At 50.8% G+C, this 19,213-nt stretch overlaps 1 protein-coding gene and 1 non-coding gene across 3 annotated transcripts; both read right to left on the reverse strand.

Moving 5' to 3' along the window:
• Positions 1-3,009: 3,009 nt before the first annotated feature.
• ITGA2B (integrin subunit alpha 2b) lies at positions 3,010-17,031 on the reverse strand. Of its 2 annotated transcripts, XM_039846710.1 has the most exons (30): positions 16,092-17,031; positions 14,363-14,484; positions 14,176-14,273; positions 13,900-14,065; positions 13,557-13,606; positions 13,434-13,479; positions 13,213-13,341; positions 12,815-12,862; positions 12,618-12,661; positions 12,422-12,475; positions 12,229-12,281; positions 11,820-12,031; positions 9,274-9,456; positions 8,982-9,027; positions 8,807-8,905; positions 8,669-8,724; positions 8,424-8,575; positions 8,156-8,278; positions 7,703-7,770; positions 7,393-7,540; positions 6,765-6,857; positions 6,431-6,510; positions 6,032-6,112; positions 5,804-5,900; positions 5,551-5,703; positions 5,305-5,430; positions 4,703-4,816; positions 4,365-4,466; positions 4,041-4,157; positions 3,010-3,260 (listed from the first exon to the last, which is right to left on the reverse strand). In XM_039846710.1, the coding sequence occupies exons 1-30, from the start codon at positions 16,424-16,426 to the stop codon at positions 3,201-3,203; spliced, it is 3,255 nt and encodes a 1,084-aa protein (XP_039702644.1). In that variant the 5' UTR covers positions 16,427-17,031; the 3' UTR covers positions 3,010-3,200. The 2 variants fall into 2 exon arrangements, with proteins under 2 accessions (XP_039702644.1, XP_039702645.1); XM_039846711.1 differs by lacking the exon at positions 4,703-4,816.
• LOC120589300 (5S ribosomal RNA) lies at positions 10,841-10,959 on the reverse strand. Its single transcript, XR_005649440.1, has one exon. It is a non-coding gene; the product is annotated as a 5S ribosomal RNA (ribosomal RNA).
• Positions 17,032-19,213: the final 2,182 nt, after the last annotated feature.

Consider the following 19,213-nt stretch of genomic DNA (forward strand, 5'->3'; position numbering starts at 1 on the left):
CTCAAAGAAACACGTACGGTTTTATGAGTGTCTCCAAAAAGTGTAAGAACTACCCTGCTTTACTGTCCTCTTCCCTCCCCGCAGTGCTGGGCAGATTTGGCGCAGCCCCCTGGGAATCAGTCATTCCCGGTTCTTGTCTAGCTTCTGCCTCTTATTAAGCCATGAGCAAGTTACTTAACCTTCTGGGTCTCAGTCTTCCTTTAAAGTGAGAATTGTGATAATCTCTACCTCCTGGGGTTGTTGTAAAGATTAAACGAGATAATGGTATAAAGTGTCTATCACATGCCTGACAGGTGCTATCGTTGGCCCAGGTAATAAGATTCGATGCTGGGCGGTCATAATGATTAGGAAGTTCTAGAGGTGGAAACAGCCTGCCAGTCTCTCCCACTGAGAATCACTGGTTGGTCCCACTGGTTCTGGTTCATGAATGACAATGAGTCTTTTCCTTCTTCCTCAGCCATTAAACACCACGTTTAAAGACAGCTATTGGCGGCCCTCTGGCCCCAGCCTAGCTCTGTTTCCTTCCAGTTTCTGGTTGTCACCATCACTTAGTTTCTGGGTGGCCATATCCTCATCTAATCTGGTATCCTCCTGGTTCTTTCTGGCTTGTCACTTTGTGGTACCCTGGAGAACAGCCCACCTAGAGCAAGGACCTTGAGACAGCAGGCTTCTTTTCTGGTGCTTCTCATCTGGTTGGGTCCCCTGGTTGGGTCTTCTGACTTAAGGGGACCTTGTTTTGAACTGGTCCAGAACAATCAAACTAACTTACTTTTTCTTTTCTTTTTCTTTCTTCTCTCTTTCTTTCTTTCTTTCTTTCTTTCTTTCTTTCTTTCTTTCTTTCTTTCTTTCTTTCTTTCTTTCTTTCTTTCTTTCTTTCTTTCTTTCTTTCTTTCTTTCTTTCTTTCTTTCTTTCTTTCTTTCTTNTTCCTTTCCTTTCCTTTCCTTTCCTTTCCTTTCCTTTCCTTTCCTTTCCTTTCCTTTCCTTTCCTTTCCTTTCCTTTCCTTTCCTTTCCTTTCCTTTCCTTTCCTTTCCTTTCCTTTCCTTTCCTTTCCCTTCTCCCCCTCTCATAAATTTCCATCTAACCAGATTTTCCAGTCCTATTCTTATGTAATCATTTTTTTGGAACCTCAACACAGGATTTAGCACTCATCTCTGGTGAATTTTTCCTGTTGGTTTCAACCCAACTTTACAATCTGTCCAGGCTGCCTTGAATCTGCTTCAGTCACCCATTGTATTGGAGCTCTCTCTCAGCCAGCAGCCACCTGCAGGGTGAAGGAACTCACTACAACACCATGCAGCCCAGGGCCAGGATAGAGCTTTGGGATACCCTCATAGAGATCTCCTTCAGTTTTATCAAAATTATTCAGTTTTAAATCCAAGTCTCGATCATCCAGCTCACATTTCTGTCTTGTGTATAAGGACAAATGCCAAATATTTTGTTAGATCAAGATAAAATGTCTGGGGCCATCTCATTGCTATTACGGAGAGAGAAGGGATTTTGGCTGGCGTTCAAGGATCATGGCTTAACCTTTTCCTAACTAAATATTTATAGTCACCCAACTAGAAACCTGTTCTGGAACTTGCCATGCATGGATGTCAAATTGTTCTGTTCTGTTCAGAATTTACCTTTCACCCTTTTGGATAAAATCAAATACCAGAAGCTCTTGTGAGGGAAGTCTGTCCATAGATGACTTCCCCCAACACTTAGCATCAAGTCCAAAGTCCTCCCTTTGGCCCCATGTGCTTGGCCTGCCCCACCTTTGGCCTCATCTCCTGGACGCCTCATCTACCTCCAGCCCATGGGCCTCCTTGCTTTTGCTAGAACATATCAAGCCTGTTTCCACTCCAGGGCCTTTTCTCTGGCTGCTTTTTCTGTCCAGAACACTTTATTTCCATGCAGGCACCTGGCTCATTCATTCATCTCTCTGCTCATCTCATTCTAGGGACCTTCCCTGACCACTCTGCCTAAAACGTCAGCTCGCTCTCAACACACATGTAATTCTATCACTAGCTCCTAACTTTTATTTTTACTCCCAGTCCTGACCACCACTGCTGACCATACATTTATTTATTTGTTTACTCTTTACCTCTGGTTGGATGTAAGGTCCATGAAGGCAGGGGCTTTTTTGTTTGTTTTTTCTCTGTTGCATCCCAGACTGGAATGGTACCAGACACATGGTAGGTGCTCAATAAATATTTATCGAACACATGAATCAACAAATCCCTCAAGACTCCAGATGGAACCCCGCGGTGCTGTCCCCTGACTCCCATCTCAGAGGTGGTGGGGATGGGAATTGTCTTCCACCCCTGGCCCTTCTGGGAGCTCCCTGCCTGGTGCCCTCTTTCCTAACCGAAGACCCTTCACCTTGCTGGGGAAGAAGGAATAGAAAGAATAGTCATGTGTCCATGGTGTGACAGTGCCTTCCTCAGGCGGTGTCAGGCCCCCTCTGCCCCTCCTCACTCCCAACACAGCTTGTAAGGCCTATTTTATTTTATTTTATTTTATTTTATTTTATTTTATTTTATTTTATTTTATTTTATTTTATTATTTTATTTTATTTTATTTTATTTTATTTTATTTTATTTTATTTTATTTTATTTTTATTTTATGCCTCTTTTTTTTATTGGGAGCAAGAAGAGCGTGTTCTTTTCCCAAAACTCAGATCATCTTGATGTTTCTCTTCAAAATCATGAAAAAAAAAAAAATACTGTTTAAAGCTGCCCACCAGGGACCCTGCCTGCCTTCTCTGTCATCCATACCCGCCTTGTCACCCTCAGGTACCCTCACCCCTTCCAGTCTCACCTGTAGGCTCTGCTACCCTTTCTCCCTTGTTCCACCCCCATTTTCTATATATACTCCGACACTCTCGGGAAACAGTCATTTGCACCCTGTGCCCCAGTGGAGATGCCCTCTGCTCACATTTCTACCAGCCCCAGGTCTCCACTCCAAACATCACCTCAGTCCCCCTCTCCTCCTCTGACCCCAAGAGGAGGCAGCACATTGGGGGTTGGGACTCAGCCTCTTTATTAGGCAGCAGGAAAGGTGGCCCGGCTCTGATGGGAGGGGGAGGGCATCAGGAGGCCTCCGTGGAACAGCTCCGACCCATGGGTGACCAGAGTTGGGGGGCACTCGGAGAGGAAGGGGCAGAGCAGGCATCGCACCCAGCGCTCCTGCTAGGATAGACCACGGGCTGCACCATCACTCCTCCGTCTCCTCATCCTCTTCCAGGGGTGGCCGATTTCGCTTGAAGAAGCCGCCCTGGGAATACACAGGGGACAGGTTGTAAAGATGCTCCTTAGGCCCCAGAGCAGCAGTGAAGAAAGTAAGTATGCTTAAAACCAGCCGGCATGAGGTCCTCTCCTGGACCAGCACAAAACATGGACCCCACTGTGTGTCCAAATGGAGACCTTTCCCTTTTTAGAGATAATGCATGTAACAGTTTTTAAAAAATGTTTTGCTTTTTATTTCCCTGAATTTTTCTTAAATACTGATGATTATGTCTCTGTATGACTCAAATGCATGATGACATGTATCTGAGTATTATAAGTCTAACATGTGGTTTTCTTTAAAGCATCACGTTTCCCGGGGCTTGTGCTCTTAAGTGAGTTTGAGAACAGCCCACTCATTCTCCAGGCTCAGCGGAGGGACTGGCCCACCAGGGCCTCATAAGGAGCAGGGAGCAGGGTCTGGTTCAGACCTGGGTCTCTCACCTCAGTTGGGACAAAGGGCAGAGCAGGGAAGAGGTGAACCCCATCCTCCTCAGCAGCCAGGGAGTTCCTGAAGGCAGGACTCATTCCCTGTGACTCTCCCTTTCAGGGGGAATGGGTCTAAAGGACTTAGAATTTCAGGTGCCACTTGCCCCAAGGGTCTGTGCTCTGGAAGAGGTTCTCTGGAGAATGACGTTCTAATAGTGGAGTTATAGATCAGAGGGGGCCTGGGTCACCCATTTGGGCCACCATTTCTCTCTGCCTCCCTGTGAGGGTGGGCAAGGCCAAGTCTATGCACACCTGGGGACCCCACCCTCCTGTCATGCCTCACCTTCCACATGGCCAGGACCAGAAGTGTGAGCAACAGCAGGCCACCCAGCACGCCTACCAGCACCCACCAGATCGGAATGTCCCTCTCCTCCAAGGCCCGAAGCAGCTGCGTCTGCACCTGCGGACAAACCCATGCATGCCCTCAGTCACCTGGATGCTTTCCCCAAAACCCAAACCTGCGGGATGGTACACCCAGCCAAGCCACCTACCTGTCTCACTTTTCAGACCCAGGGAGGCCCCGCCCCCATCCTGCTGGGCACTGACACACGGGAAGACCAATGGGTCCTCAGGATCCATGTCCTTGGCACCATTCTTCCATACTCACCAGAGCCTCCCCCGTGGGCAGGCTGAGGGCAGGCACAGCATAGGGGAGGGAGGAGACATTGAACCAAGCCTGCGACTGCAGCACAAACTGATCCAGTGGCCTCTGGATGGAGGGGAAGTGAAAGCCATTCATACGAGGCGTATCGTTTATAGGAGTCCCAGCCCCAGACTCTCCCCCTGGGGAGCCCTGCCCCTGGCCTAATCCCATCCCCTCCAAAGTAAACCTGGTCCTCACTGTCTTCCTGCTACCCAAATCCTCTGTCTGTCCCCAGAACACACTCAGTCCCTGCCTCCAGAACGCTCCACCTGTGGGTCCCGCCCATCCACATCCCGCCCCACCTGGCGGAGGCTGGGCAGCTGCAGGAAGGCCAGCATGGTGACCATGGCCCGCTGCCCGCGCACCATCTCCTGCAGTTCACACTGCACCACAGTACAGGGCGCCGAGTCGCAGCTCTGAGGGAATGTGTCATTAGTCTCCAGCCCCTCCTGACCCATCACCCCTTCACCCCAAAGACCCAACACAGAGAAGGGGTAGCGGAAGGGGGCGCAAGCGGAGAGCTTGGGCCTCCCCCTCTAGAAGGGCCTCAGATTCAAGCTTCAGACATTATCTCTAAATGGAGCTGCTCACGCAGTCCCAGAGATCCAGGGAGAGGGCCAAAAGGAGTGGGTCATCTTACAGTGTTCAAAACCCAGAATTCTTATAACCCTGCTTAGGTTATAACTCATTGTCTTTAATGTACTGGCAACATTAAAAAATGCAAGTGACCCCCGCACCCTGCCGCAAACACGATACCAGCATAAGTCTTCACATTCACTTAGAGCCAGGTGGCCGACTAGAGGTCTACGTCATACTTTGGGCCCCTCTCCCTGCTTCCCATACCCTCTGCCCTCAGGCCTCCAGGGAGGGGACACCCCGACTAGAGACCACAGAGCCTGCTTACCACGAGAACTGGATTCTGAAGACGGGAGGATTCCTTGGGCCCTGGCAGGAATGCCTGCCTGCGCTCCCGCTTGTGATGGGCTGGGTAAATGGGGGAAGGGGTCGGGGTGGGCAGCCCCCAGTCCAGCTGAGGAGGCAAAGAAGCCATCAGGTTCCACGCTCTGCCCATCTCCCTGCCCTCCCAGAGGGGCCCTAGTTGATGGGCTGGGGACTCACCCGCAGCTCTTTCTTCCACCTAGGCTCTCACCTTGTGGGGGTTGGGAGAGGGCTGTGGGGAGCACTGAAGCCCTCCTTGAGTCTGTATATCCAGGATGTAGAGCAGGTCAGAGGACTGGGACTGGCCGGGGAGGTGGAGGCTGAGGCGGAGGCCACTTACAGTCCCAGGGCCATTGTTGTGGAGCTGGTGGGGGTGGGGGTGGCAGGATATTAGGTGGCTCACACCTACCTCTAGCTCATGGGACTCTCCCACCCCGGTCCAGGGCCCAGAGGCTCCTCCCTACCTCGTAGGTGTGTTCCATTTTGGGGCCCCAGTCGTCCAAGTTGTTCTCCCTGTCACCTTCTTCTGCCGCCACCACCAGAAAAGCTGGAAAGGAGTTCCTGCAGGGGCCCGAGCACCCCCCGCCCCCAGATAAAGCTTGATCCCTGACTTGCCTGTAGGGGTTCTCCCAGGGCCCTCTAAACCTTAGGGCTCTTCCTGCCAGCTCCTTCATCCATCCCTGGCCTCTTACCCTCGCAGCTCCACATGGGCCTCTGCCCGGACTGGCACATTCAGCAACACGGTCTCACTGTTTGGATTCTGGCTGTTCTTGCTGGAGGAGAGGGGATGAGAAGCAGGTCAGGGACAGTAGCCCAGCGATCATCAGGACTCTCTGGGGCGGGGCCAGAATTTCAGAGGGCTCAGGAAGCACTAACTCTATAAACAGCATGCCACGCAAAAGTTAGACCTGAGAAAAAAACTTATTTTAGGGATCCAACACTCAGAAAAAGTCTGAGGATGAAAGGGAACAGGAAAGTCTGAAAGGCAGGCATCCCAGAAGACCATTCTGTATGGAGGGCACCTGAGTGTATTTGCATCAGGATCACATCAGGGGAAGGGTGGTGGGTAGGAGCGCTCTCCAGTCCAGTACCTCCTGATCTGCAGCCAGAAGGACACGTTCTCCCCAGCCTCCTCCAGGCTCTCCACACTCACCAACATTGTGATTCCTATCTGAGAGACCAGGAAGGCCAAAGTCACTGCCCAAATGCCCACTCTGGGCAGCCCTGCCCTCATCCTCCAAGATCACCATTATTATCTCCATTTTATTCAGAAACCCACTCAGTGACGGAAAGTCACTCACCCAAGAACAGGCAGCTAGGGAGTGTGAGGCAGCCCAGAGCTGCCTGACTCCAAACCCAGCCCCTAAAACCCAGATACAAGCCCCTGGTGGAGGAGAGCCAGCATCCCGGACTCGGCAGCCTCACCCGGGCGTTCCTCTTCATGGGGTTGCCCAGCTCACACAGCACCACCTTGGTCTCATTCTCCTTCTTCTGGTTACAGATGAGCCTCTCAAAGCCCTTCGAGGAGGCAGTTTTGAGAAAGAAGCTGGTTACAGAGCAGCCCGTATATAATTAAACTCGTGGAAAGTCTGGAAAAGACTTGTGTGCCGGGGTGGGGAGCAGGGTATCTTGGGGTGTGAGTTCGGGGGATCATTACATTCTACTTTACGTACTACTCCAGGACTTTAAGTAATACAAAACATTACATAGACTGTAATCTCATCGTTATAAATCACAGCGAAATAAAAAATAAGTATGTCTGTCAATGATGAGAAAAAAGACTGGAAGGAAATTCACCAAATGTTAACAGAGGTTCCTGCTAAAATTTAGTTCCTGAGCCATTTTTAGCTTGCGTTCTTGAATGGAGTTCTTGAATTTTATGCCATTGGCAAGTACTCTTCCAAATAAAAACAAAAAACAAATAAAGAAAAAAAACCCCACAGCTTTTACAATAAAGCATAAGAGAAGTGGAGGCTCTCAGGGTAGGAGAGGAGAGTCAAGGCTCTGGTACGTTCCAGGTCCCAGGTAATGTCCCTGGGGTAGGGGGTCTCACCTCGACGTTGCTGAGGGCTCGCATGTAGTGAGCCCCTGGGGGCAGGTACACAGCCAGCTCTGCCTCGTAGGCCCCCTCCCCATTGTTGGCTGCCTCCATCTGCAGCTCTAGCACATTATCAGCTCCAATTAGGAGTGGGGAGCCTTTCCTGTGGGGAGAAAGGAGTAAAGCCAAGGAGGCTGGGTCCAGGCTCGGAGTCTGGGATGAGAGGGACTGAGGATAGTGTATGGGTGTATGACACCCCAGGTGGGGAGGAGGTGTCACCAGGGCTGGCTCAGCCAGGGAAAGGCAGAAAGGGAGGTTTCCTCACACGCTGGCAGTGAGATGAAGCTGGGGTACACACAGGTCATCTTCCCCACAGTCCAAGATGATGCGGGTCTAGAGGGGGCACATCAGGGTGTGTGGGTAAGTTGGGGGCATGTGAGTTAGGGAATTAGAAGGTCTGAGAATGAAAGGAGTATGGAGAAGACATCAGAGTTTTGGGGTTTGCAGCAGGGTTTGGGACAATGTCGGGGTTTAGGTGGTGACATCAAGGTTTATGGATTTATATCAGTGTTCACAAGTGACATCAACACCTGAGGTTTAAGTCAGGGTTTAGGGGATATTAAGGTTTTAGAGTTTTCATTAGTGTTTAGAGCAACATCAGAGATTAGAGGTGACATCGGGGTTTTGGGGGTTCACATTACAACTTGGACACTAACCCTAACCCTGACTTTCTATCAGGGGTCCTTCACCTCCCTTGCTCGCCCTCGCCCACCCTCACCTGCTCCTGGACGTGGGTGTCTCCATGTAGCACGAGAGCAGGGGCCAGTCCATCCTCAGGCTGCAGGGACACATTGACGCTGAGCACTATGGGGCTCAGCTTGTCCCGGAAGTCAGCTTCGTCCTAGGGAAGGGACAAGAATTAGGCCATTTTGCTCCCATGTACCCTGCGACTGACCACCCCGGGACCCGCAGACTCAGCCCCTGCCCCAGGGCTAGATGAACAAGCTTGCAACACCCAGCCCTGTCCAGCCCTAGCCTGGGCGTACCCGGAGGAAGGCCGTGGTGTTGTGGCAGATGGGACTGTGCCTCCCGCCCAAGTCCAGGTTCAGGGTGGCGCTCGCCTGTTGAGAACTCAGCAGCAGCACCCGCCGGCCCTGGCGGGGCTTCTGCCGGTCCAGCTGCAGCTCGACATTCAGGCCTGGCAGGGCAAGCAAGGAGGGTCAGGGTCTTTCTGGCCAGCTTCCGGGGGAGTCTGAGCCCACCTCCCTCCTGCCCCCACCATGCCACTCACGCAGCTTCTGAGGAATGTTGTGCCCAGTAACTCCGATACACATCTGGATGTTAAAGCTGCAAAAACACGAGTGGGGCTAAGGAGTTAGGGCCCCCAAAGTCCCAGATCCTGCCTGGCCCATGCCCTCCGTCTCCTCACCAGCTCACTGGTGTCTTGGTCATGATACAATTCTTGACAGCAGGATTCAACGAATCTTGCACCAGCAGCTGGACAGTGGCCATCACCACCGGCTGAGCTCTAGTAGAATGGGAGAGGCTTGCCATGTGACCCCTCCTTGCCCGGTCTCCTCGCTCCACCCCGGGAGTGTACTCACCTGTACACAGCCACCTTGTCAGCCCCATAAGCTCCCACCAGCAGGTCTATAGATATTAGGAGGGGGTCAGAATTAGCAATTAGAGAGGGCACGGGGTCTTTATCTTCCCAGGGGTTCTCCACACTACTTCCTCCACTGGAGGTTTGACCTGGCCCACCCTGACACCGCAGCCCTGCAGACAGGTCAGATCTCTCAGGGGGACACCAGGTCAGGCATGGCCCCTGGCTATGTCTCTGAGCATCTCCAGCTTATGCCAAGGGCCCTTGTTGTCTAACGAGGCAGTCCAGGGCACCTGGGTATCCATTGTCATCGATGTCTGCAGCACCTCGCAGGGAGAAGCCAAACCCAGAGCCTTCGGGGAAGGGGCTGTCCAGGACTTGGGAGGGGTATGAGCTAAGCCCCTCGCTTTGACCTAGGAATACCAGCACCTGGCCCCGACCACTGGGACCCCCGTAAGGGGCAGCCACTGCAACATCTGGAAGGAGCAACAGAAAGGGAGTGATTACTTGTTATCTAATCTCTCCAGGTGGCCCAGTAAAACTTTCAGGAGCTTCTTCTTGTGCAGACCCCAGGGGCCCAGGAGAGGGATGCAAAGGTCTGGGCCCTACAGGAGTTTACTACTGGATCAGATAGAGACCCGTCAAGTAGGATTATTAGAAAAACAGCCCTCATTATCTATTGAGGAAAATATATTGACATGATTTCATTTGATCCTGAAAATTAGGCATCATTTTTCCTATTGTAGATGAGAAAACTGAGTCCCAGGAGATTAAGTAACCAAGTCTTACTAAATACTGGCCCCCTCTTTCCTAAGGACTTTCACCCCATTCCACTTCTAGCACGCATCCCCAGAGCCACACCGTGGGCTTGTCATCCCTAATAACTTTTAAGATCACTCTTGAAAATTTATTTGTTAATCATCATAATCTTATTAATTTGTAAGACATTTCCGGATGTGATAGGAATCAAGATCTTTGATACATATGTTGTAAACTATCTTTCCTTTGTCTTCGGAGTTTGTTCTCCATGTAGTGTTTTTCTTTTAGAAGGCTTTATTGATTTTTCTGATCGAGTTACCCAGATTTCATCCAAATTGACCACTCTGACCACAGTTGCATCCCCAGGCCCTGGGCCTCCACAACCTCCTGATCTCTTCACTTATTTCCTGACCATTCAGTCACTTTTGTCATATCCTCAGCCATCTTGTCTCACTGCCAGTTTTGGGCAAGCCTGGCCAAACCCCACCACATGGGGCACCATGAATTCTTGACCTCCAGGTTTCATTAGAGACTGCCCAGCAGTCCTGCAAGGGTTTCTGCTCAGCTCCTTCTCCCAGTCTGCTCAGCACCTATTTCAGACCTTCTTCATGCTCTCGAGCTCCCCACCCACACACGCACACTTCCTTCACAAAGAGAAAATAGCCCAACTGTTGTGCTATAAATCCATATCCACTTTTTTCCCTTTTCCCCATCTGACCCTGAAATAGGTGTCCCTTCTTTATCCTGTCTCTGGGCTGAGCATCCCACCCTTGAATTTCCTCAGGCATCACAGGGACCCTCCTCCAGCTCGCTCCCCCACCCATCCGCATTTCCCCACAAGATCATTTCCCTCCATATTCTTCGAAATTAAAATAATCTTCCCTCAACACTCATTTCCGTTTAGTAATCATCTCTGCTCCTTTTTCCTTTCACAAACTAGTTGAAAGAGCTGTCTACACTGGCTGCCTCCAATTCTTCACCTCCATTCATATCGTTTTTTTTTTTTTATTTTTTTTTTTAGGCGAGGCAACCCTTGGTTGACCTCACAGATTACAAGGACCTTGTCAGCTTACAGTCCCTTATTTTTTATTTATTTTTTTACGCCTACAGCACCTGGTCTTCCTAGGTGGTCTCCCATCCAAGTACTAACCAGGCCCGACCCTGCTTAGCTTCCGAGATCAGACAGGGTCGGGCGTGTTCAGGGTGGCATGGCCGTGGACTCCATTCATATCTTGCCCCATGGCATTCTGGCTTCTGTCCATATCCAGTCCTGAATCTGTTCTCGTTGCTGTCACCAATGACCTCTTTCATGCTAAAGCCCATGGGTATTTCTCCAGCCCCATCTAATTGTACCTTTCAGCAGCATCTGGAGCCATTGACCCCCTTCCTCCTGCTGAGAGCACTCTTTCTTTGAGTCCTGGGCCTGCAGATCTCCTGATTTCCCTCCTACCCCTCTGAACACTCCTCTGTCTCCTTTCCAGATTCGCTTCTTCTGGGAGTCCTCTAAATGCTCTTGCTCCCCAGGGCTCTGTCCTGGGCCTCTTCTCACTTCACAGGCTCCCAGGACCTCATCCACCCTCCTCCAGCCTCTCTCTCCCACTCAGATCTCTCTGGTGGAAGTGGGGGAAGCCATACTCAACTGCTCTCTGGACATGTCTGCCTAATGTGCTGAATGAAGTCCTTCAAGATCAAATAGGTCCAGAGCTGGACTGCTGATATCCCCCCATCTTACCTCCCCAGAACTGCTGCCTGGCCTGACTTCCAGGAAGCGAAGGGCACCACTACCTACCCAACTTTTTTCTCTTTCTTAGTCTCACGTCCGGTAACTCATCAAGTCCTAATACTCTAAGTACTAAATATCAGTGAAATCACCCTCATCTCGGCTCCACTGCCAAAATCCACATCCAGGTGGTCACCATCTCTTGCCTGGACTAATGCAAACAAATCCTAATGGATCTCCTTTAACTTTCTCCTGCTTAAAGCTCTTCCTGGCTCCTGCTGCCCTCAGGTCAAATCCATGGTCATTGTTGTGGCTGTTAACCCCTCTGCACCAAGTGGGGCTCCTCCTCTCTTCCCTTACCGTTGTAGCCATCCCGATTGAGATCGCCCAGAGGCGCGATGGCTGAGCCAAATCTCCCATAGAGCTGTGTGCCGGTCAGCAGAAGGCTGGGGGTGCCCAGCCCGTGGGGGCCCCGAGGCTGCAGGAATAAGTACACGCGCCCCACTTCGGCCAGTTTGCGGTCAGCGCGGCGTTCCATGTACAGCGGAGCGCCCACCAGCAGGTCGTGCCTCCTGCAGGCCATACGCGGTTACGTGGGATGGGCTAGGGTGATGCTGCCGCCCAGGGCCACATCTCGCCCCCCCTCACCCTCCCTCTCCCCTCTGTGGTCACGGGAAGTGAAAGCTAGTAAAAGTGGAGACCAAGGGCAGTCCACGCCTCTGGTAAATGGGGACCCAACTGGGTAGGAGTGGAGCGCCCCCATCCTTACCCGTCCCCGTTGACGTCAGTGACGGCCACGGAGTGCCCGAAATAGGAAGCCACCTGCAGGAAGACAAGGAGCACCTTAATTCCCATCCCCGGACCCGCCACTCTCTCTCAGACGTTGTCTCCCACGCCCCATGGAATATTCTAAGGTTTCAATGCCCCAGCTTCAGCCACCCCCAACTGAAACCGGCCCTCACCTGCTCTCCATGCAGCCGATACAGCGTCCGGAAGTTCGAGCGCAAAATTTCTACCTGCGCCGACAACGCACAGGAGCGTGTCATTCTTGTCTCCCACTCCGAGTGAGAAAGGGCAGGAGGTTTGGGGGTGGTGGTCAGGCTGAAGAGTGGGGGCAAGGTGCTTGGGATACCAAGTGGCGGGGCACGGGGCACTCACCGCTCCCAGGGTCCACCTCCAAGTGGGAGCACCGAAAACATACTCTGCAGAGAGCGGGACCCAACGAATGAGGTCCTCCGAACCTACTTGCCCGCCCGCCCGCCATTCCACACCCAGGGAAGCTTTCGGTGCAGGGTTTGGAGGTGCTTCTCCCCACGCTGGGCTCCCCAACCCCGGCCCCTAAGTGGATTTCTTGCCTGTAGTGCCGAGATCCCCGTCGAACTCGCCCACGGCCACCGAGTACCCTGAAGACACAGCACTAATTAGTCTTTCTGGAAGGGCGAAGCAGGGAGGGGGACGAAGGAGAGGAAGGAGGGGACTCAAGACCACCCAGTTTAAACTCTGCATTATGTAGACGGCGAAACGGAGGCCATCGAGAGGCCAAGACCTGCCCTAGGCTGCACAGCGAATCCAGGGTGGGAAGTGAGAGAGATGGACGGACGGTCTGTCGGGGAGCAGAGGGTGGAGGCTCCTTGGGCGCTGGGCCTGGCCAGCGGGGACTGGCAAGGGGCGCTCTTGCAGGGGCAGGACCTGACCCGCGGGGGTGGGCGGTGACAGAGTGCTGGGAAACCTAAAAGGGAGGTGCCAGGGTTACCCCGGTAGCCATCGAAGTACTCTGGGTTGCTGGTGTCGGAGGTGAAGCGCTGGGTGCGCACGTGCCACAAGAGGGTGCCCGGGCGGTAACTCGAGACAATATCTGCAATTGGAGCCCGCACCAGGAGACCTAGGGCGCGAGGCACAGCGAGTGTGGGGACCCAGGCTCCTGGGGTCTCCCAGGCTGAGAGAGGGGAAGGAGGTGTACGGATGGATACGTACCTAGGAAAAAATAGCCGCCGGGGGCCCCAAGCACCAGCTCTCCATTCTGAAAGGGAAGCCCCGGGAGATGAGAGGGGGACCTGTTTGGGAGCCGTCCCCAAGCCGCTTAGGCTTCCTACTTGCCTGAGTGATCACGGAGCTGAAGCCCGCTTCGCAGTAGCGCTTGTCTTCCCCTAGAGGAGGCATAGAAGAGGGTCAGCGAAGAAGCGGATCAAGAAGGGTGCACTGAGCTTGGGGCGAGGCAGGGGTCGGAGTACTGTGAGGGGTCGGAGTACTGTGAGTACTGTCATAGGGGTAATATAGGGGCATGGCTTTGAATCAGCACCGGGGTGGGGGAAGGCCTGGATTGGGGTCGTTGAGTGGCTTATTGAAAGCAGGAAGCGTGGGGTGCTTGGAGAAGGATTAGATTAAGAGCCGGACTAGGCGGCCGCGAGAGGGCGGAGCCCAAACGGAGATCTGCGCTTACAAAATTTATTTTCCGCGTAAACCCGACTCATAGTGTTGGCCCGACAGGGCGAGTACTCCGCGCGGCCGCCGTCCTGGAGCTGAGCCACGAAGCAGCCACCTACCGATGTCTTCTCAGCCTCCGCGTTGTTTTCTAGAGCGTTCCAGTGCTGCCAGGGGGCGCAGGCCTGGGGCAGGGCCACAGGAGTGTGGGGAAGGGGCGAGACTTGGGTTTCCACCCCCTCAATATGTCCTTGATCCCCCGACTGCTCCCAGTGCCCCTTCCCGCGGCTCCCACCACAATGTTGTCTCTCCAGCTGACGACCGACGCCCCCAGTCCTTGCTGGGCCTTGAAAGTTTGGAAAGTCTGGGAGCCTACTTCTCTGGTCTCATCATCTGGAGGGCACAAGAAAGGGTGGGGGGCTGAAGCCTGGCTGTCCACGCTCCTTCTAGCCCCTCCTTTTCTCTCCTTGCGTGGGACTCACTGAGGTCGAAGGGCAGCGAAGTGCACTGGCCGCCCTCGGCCCTCCAGGGGCACAGGAACACTCCGCCTGTCTCCTCCTGACTGCGACCCAAGGTCCGCGGGGCACCCACCACGATGGCCATGCTGCGTAGGAAAGCTGCATGAATGCGGAGCGGATTCCGGGGTACCCCATGCCCCGGTGCCTGCACTGGGAGCACTACCCGAACGGGTTATGTGCCGTGGGGGGCACTGGATCATCTTTCCTAGAAGAGACTTCACAGATCATGAGGCCACCCTTTTCACTTTATGGCCCATGAAGCTGACTCCCAGTGAGGGTAAATCACATGCCCAAAGTAACCCAACGAATTAAGGGGAAAGCTGGGACTATAACCATTTGGTTTGATTTGAATATGATGGGTTTGATATCCTTGCTGTAAAACACCTCTTAAGCTTTGTACTCATCTACACTCCCCATTCCCCTGCCCCCTCCCAAAACTCCGGGGGTTTACATGCTCCCTAGAACGTTAGACTGTTAAATGCCTTCTTGAGAGCTAGTTTTAATGAATAATTAGGGAAGCTAGTGGGCACCTCTAAAGTAGGGAATGGGGTGCTGATATTGCTGAGGACCCTAGTAGATCTAGGTTCAAATCACAGCTCTGCCATATGTAAATTGAGGATAATACCAACCGCTCAATGCTGTCAGGATAAGTAAATGAACTGAATGTATGAGGGACATAAGCATGGTGCCAGCCAAATAACTCATAACGAGTGCTTGAAAAATGCTATCATCTATCTATCTATCTATCTATCTATCTATCTATCTATCTATCTATCATCTATCATCTATATCTATCTATATCTAATCATCTAATTATATTTAGCATGAGGATGTTAAGTAGTTCCCATGAGACCAATATCTGTGGAAAGCAGGTGAAAAAAGCAAGAGTGGGGAGAGGAAGGAGCTGCGTTGAGATTCAGGCCATGGGCCACACACACACCCTTGGAGCTCTGGAGCTAAAGGACCCTTCAGGACTGTCCAGAGATGAAGTGACAGGGTCGGACCCTTACACCTGTCTCCTCCCTCCACACTTCTTATTGATCAGTCATTACTTGTAGGTCATGTCATATTGGGCAGGGGACTTGACTTTGGGCAAGGTGGATCTTTTCAACAGAGGAAATTCCCCAAGGGGCTGAAATTTGAATGCTATCTGCCATTGCCATTCCCCAAAGCTGGATGTCACAGTGTCCACCACAATAAGTGACTAGCTCAGGGCAGTTACTGTGAGGAAGAGCCAGGACTCTAATCTTGGCAGTCTGATTTCATGGCCTGATTAACCCCAACAACTAATGCTCTATCTCTTCTTTTTCACATATCTATAATTTTGATGGGAATGGGGAAATGGAATAGAAAAGCAAGGTGGGGGTAGGCAGACAATTTTACAGTTTTACAAGTCAATTTAAGACATGTGCTCCTCTCCGTATTTTGAGGGGAAGAGAGTGGAATGGTCATACAACTGACCCTTGGGCAAAAAAAATAAGGTATTAACTTTTGTTTTTCCTCACTGGTGCCCCTCCCTCACACCCTCGTCCGAGCTGGTCCCTCCCCAGTATTCCTGACAAGAACCCAAACAGACCCCACAAGTCATTTTGCTCAACCTCTGTCACAGATGGAGAACTCAGAGGGCCACAGAAGCATTGATGCTTGGGGAATCCTTCTCTTTCCCGACATCCAAAATACCCCCAGGGCTCACCTACTATGGCTGTCCTTGTAGAAGTCCAACGAAAACCCAAAGTAGCTGCCATTGGGACCTGTGTAGGAGCTGAGCCGCACTGGGTCCAGGTTCAAGGCCCAGGCTGGAGGGGCAGCACCAGGTCCCAAGAGCAGCTGCATCCACTCCAGAAGCCAGAGGGCATGAAGTGGACACAAAGCTCTGGCCATCTTCCTTCTCCCACAACCTCCTAGGCAGGAATGGGCTAACTCCTTCCTTTTCCTTTCAGTTTCCACCACAGGAAGTCTTTTCTTATCAAATTGGAACCCACTTGCTGAGCAGTAGAAAGAGCAAAAGGCTATAGGACCTGGACCCATTTGGTTTCTAGGATTGCCAGGAAGGGGGTGGATGCTGATGGCCAAAAGCCATGACTCCTCCCTTTTCCTGAGAGTAGTTTATCACCAAGTCCTGTTGGTTCTGCATCTCAACTGTGTCTCTTGAATCTCCACCCCATTTACACAACCACCATGCTAGTCTAAGCCACCATTGCTTTCTGCTTGGGATAGTGCAATCATGAACTGGTCTGTACACCACTCTAGCCCATAGTTCTACGGATCCTCCTCCCCACACACAATGTACGCTATTTGTGGCACACTGTGACTTGGTCAGAGGTTGGGGAAGGAGTAAGGAAGCTGGTGCCCCCTGATAAGACCTGGGCTGCTGTATCCTTTTGGTAAGGCATCTATCCACTTCCTCCTTTTAGGGCCTTGGGCAGCTTCAGTCAGTCATATTGGTGCTGCAGCATCCTCACTCTTCCTCTATTTGGGGCCAAGTCTTAATGTGGTCACAGCAGTGCAGCCAGGGCTGGGGAAGGGGTGGTGAATGGATCTTAGTTGAAAGGGAAAGGAGATAGGGATGAAGTGGAGTCAGTCCAGGGTATTCTGGCTCACAGGTTTTGTGATTATGTACCAGCTGTTCAGTTGAAGGCCAAGAGCCTAACACATTACAGGTATTGCTGACAGACTGAATGGAAGCGTGCACTGAGGGTGGAAAATGCAAACACAGGGTCTCACGGTGCAAAGGAATAGTGTGATCAAAAAGGCATGGTCATTGTCTATGGATGAGAGGATGGGGGGTGTCAAGTCTGACACTGCATCTTTCTAAAACAGCAGGTTCTCAGGAAGGAAATTAAAGATCTGCTCAGGGCACAGGAACATAGCCACATCCTCCTTTGCTCTGTATTTTCTGATCAAGCTTAACCAACATCTTATCCTGTCCAAACCCTATGCCGTCCTGGAATCCCTTCAGCTCTTCCCTTCACCTAACCCACCTCCTCAGCACACAGCTCAAAATCCTACCCCTCACTAGGTTAGAAGCTCCTTGAACTTCAGTCTAGGCCTTCTTCACTGCTTATTTCCCAGTGCCAGGCTCATGGTGGCATGTAATACATCTATTAGAATGAAAACTTAACTGAGTTTTATACTCACGTCCCACCTTCCCACTGTCCTCAGCTGAGTGGTACTGTAATTACTGGTGTCTACCGTGTAGTCCAATATTAAATCACATTTCACTAAAGTTTTTATTAAGTACTTATTCTGTTCAAGGCACTGAGTGATAAGAGATACAAAGATCCCTTATCAAGAATCCTTAAATAACTTAGTCCAGAGGGAGTTAAAACATGCACACACATAACTGCAGCAGAGGGCTAGAAAAACATGCCTTGAAAAGGTTAAAAAATTTGTCTAGCCAAAATCATCTATATTATTTGCTTATCATAACAACCCATAAAAGTAGGTACTATTATGCCCATTTTATAAACAACAAAACTGTCGAACAGTTTTAGGTAAATTGCCCAAATTTACATAACCAATGAGTGGCAAACTAGGATTCAAGCATGTTTGTGCTTGAATTCATGTCCTTAAACATTACATTATGTTGCCTTTGTTAGAGAATGAAGGGGTTTTTAGGCACAGAAATAACATTAACAAAGAGAGCAGTAGAAGAACATAGAAGTCAGTTATAGGGAAGGGCAAGTAGTTGACTTAGCATGGGGTGTTTAAAAGGGGAGGACTGGGACATGAGGGTAGAATGGAAGGCTGGGGTCAAATAACTGGGGGTCCTTAAATACCTTCTAAAGGAATTTTAACTTTAATCAGTAGGAAATAGAGTTATCAGAAAGATTTTTTAAGTCAGAGAATAAGAGATACATTGATTAATTGTGCCCCATTGGATGATTACATTGGCTGCCTGTGGAAAGACTGGAAAAGGCAGGATTTAGTGGGAGATCAGATGTATAGCAACTACATTCCTCTCGGTTAATTAAAGATGATGATGCTTGAACCAGGGTACTGATGGCAGAAACAAAAGAGACATCAGAGTTTACACAGTCAGTAACTGGATATGGTGGGGAGGTAGCAGTCAAAAGTAATTCAAAGCTTTGGTGCCTAATTGGCTGGTAGGACAGTTATACCTGTAACTAAAATTGCAAGCAGGTGGAGGATAAGATTTGGGAAGGGAGAAGAGTTTGGCATTCAGTAGACTGTTCTTCTGGGTGTTCCTCTGGGGTTAGAGCTGGGTTGATTTTCCTTCTGAGTAGTAGGAAGAGGCATGCTGACACATTGCTCCCACTGTCCCATCCCATCGGCTAGCTGCCTGAGTGCTAGAATCCTTCAACGAATTCAGAGTTCTGTTAAGGGTTCATTAACAATTATTAAACTTCTACTATGTGCCTGGCACTCAGCTAGGTGATGTGGGTATAGAGAAAAATCTCTTATCTTTGTATTCCCTTCTAAATCCTGATGCATAATCCTCAATGGTATTTTACTTTGCTCGTTATCTTTCTTGAACATATAATCAAAATGTTTGCTGTGTTCAATTCTATGTAAAACACTCTAAGGGAATAAGAAAAGAAAAAAAGGAAGTATAAGAATCAGTCCATCCTCTCAGAACCTAAAATTTTTCCGAGAAGCAGTGAGTACAAAATGAACTGCAATCAGATTCTGAAAAGCCAGTGAGCTTACATGGGACAGGGAGGAATTTAAATCCTAGTCGGGCAGGTCGGCCATGAAATGCTGCAAAAATTCAGACATGAATTGATAGGGGGAGGTAGCGTCAGTGGCAAGTAAGAATGGAGATGGTTGACAAGGCCTGGATTAGTCATCGAG

The sequence above is a fragment of the Pteropus medius genome, unplaced genomic scaffold (genome assembly GCF_902729225.1).
Source record: "Pteropus medius unplaced genomic scaffold, Ma_sr-lr_union100, whole genome shotgun sequence".
Lineage (NCBI taxonomy): Eukaryota > Metazoa > Chordata > Mammalia > Chiroptera > Pteropodidae > Pteropus > Pteropus medius.

Coding starts and splice junctions, on each gene's coding strand:
- ITGA2B (XM_039846710.1), bottom strand. CDS start 16,426: ATGGGTCCAGGTCCTATAGCCTTTTGCTCTTTCTACTGCTCAGCAAGT. Junction 13,480..13,556: donor TCAGCTCCGTGATCACTCAG/GCAAGTAGGAAG, acceptor CTTCCCTTTCAG/AATGGAGAGCTGGTGCTTGG. Junction 5,901..6,031: donor GCCCATGTGGAGCTGCGAGG/GTAAGAGGCCAG, acceptor GGGCCCCTGCAG/GAACTCCTTTCCAGCTTTTC.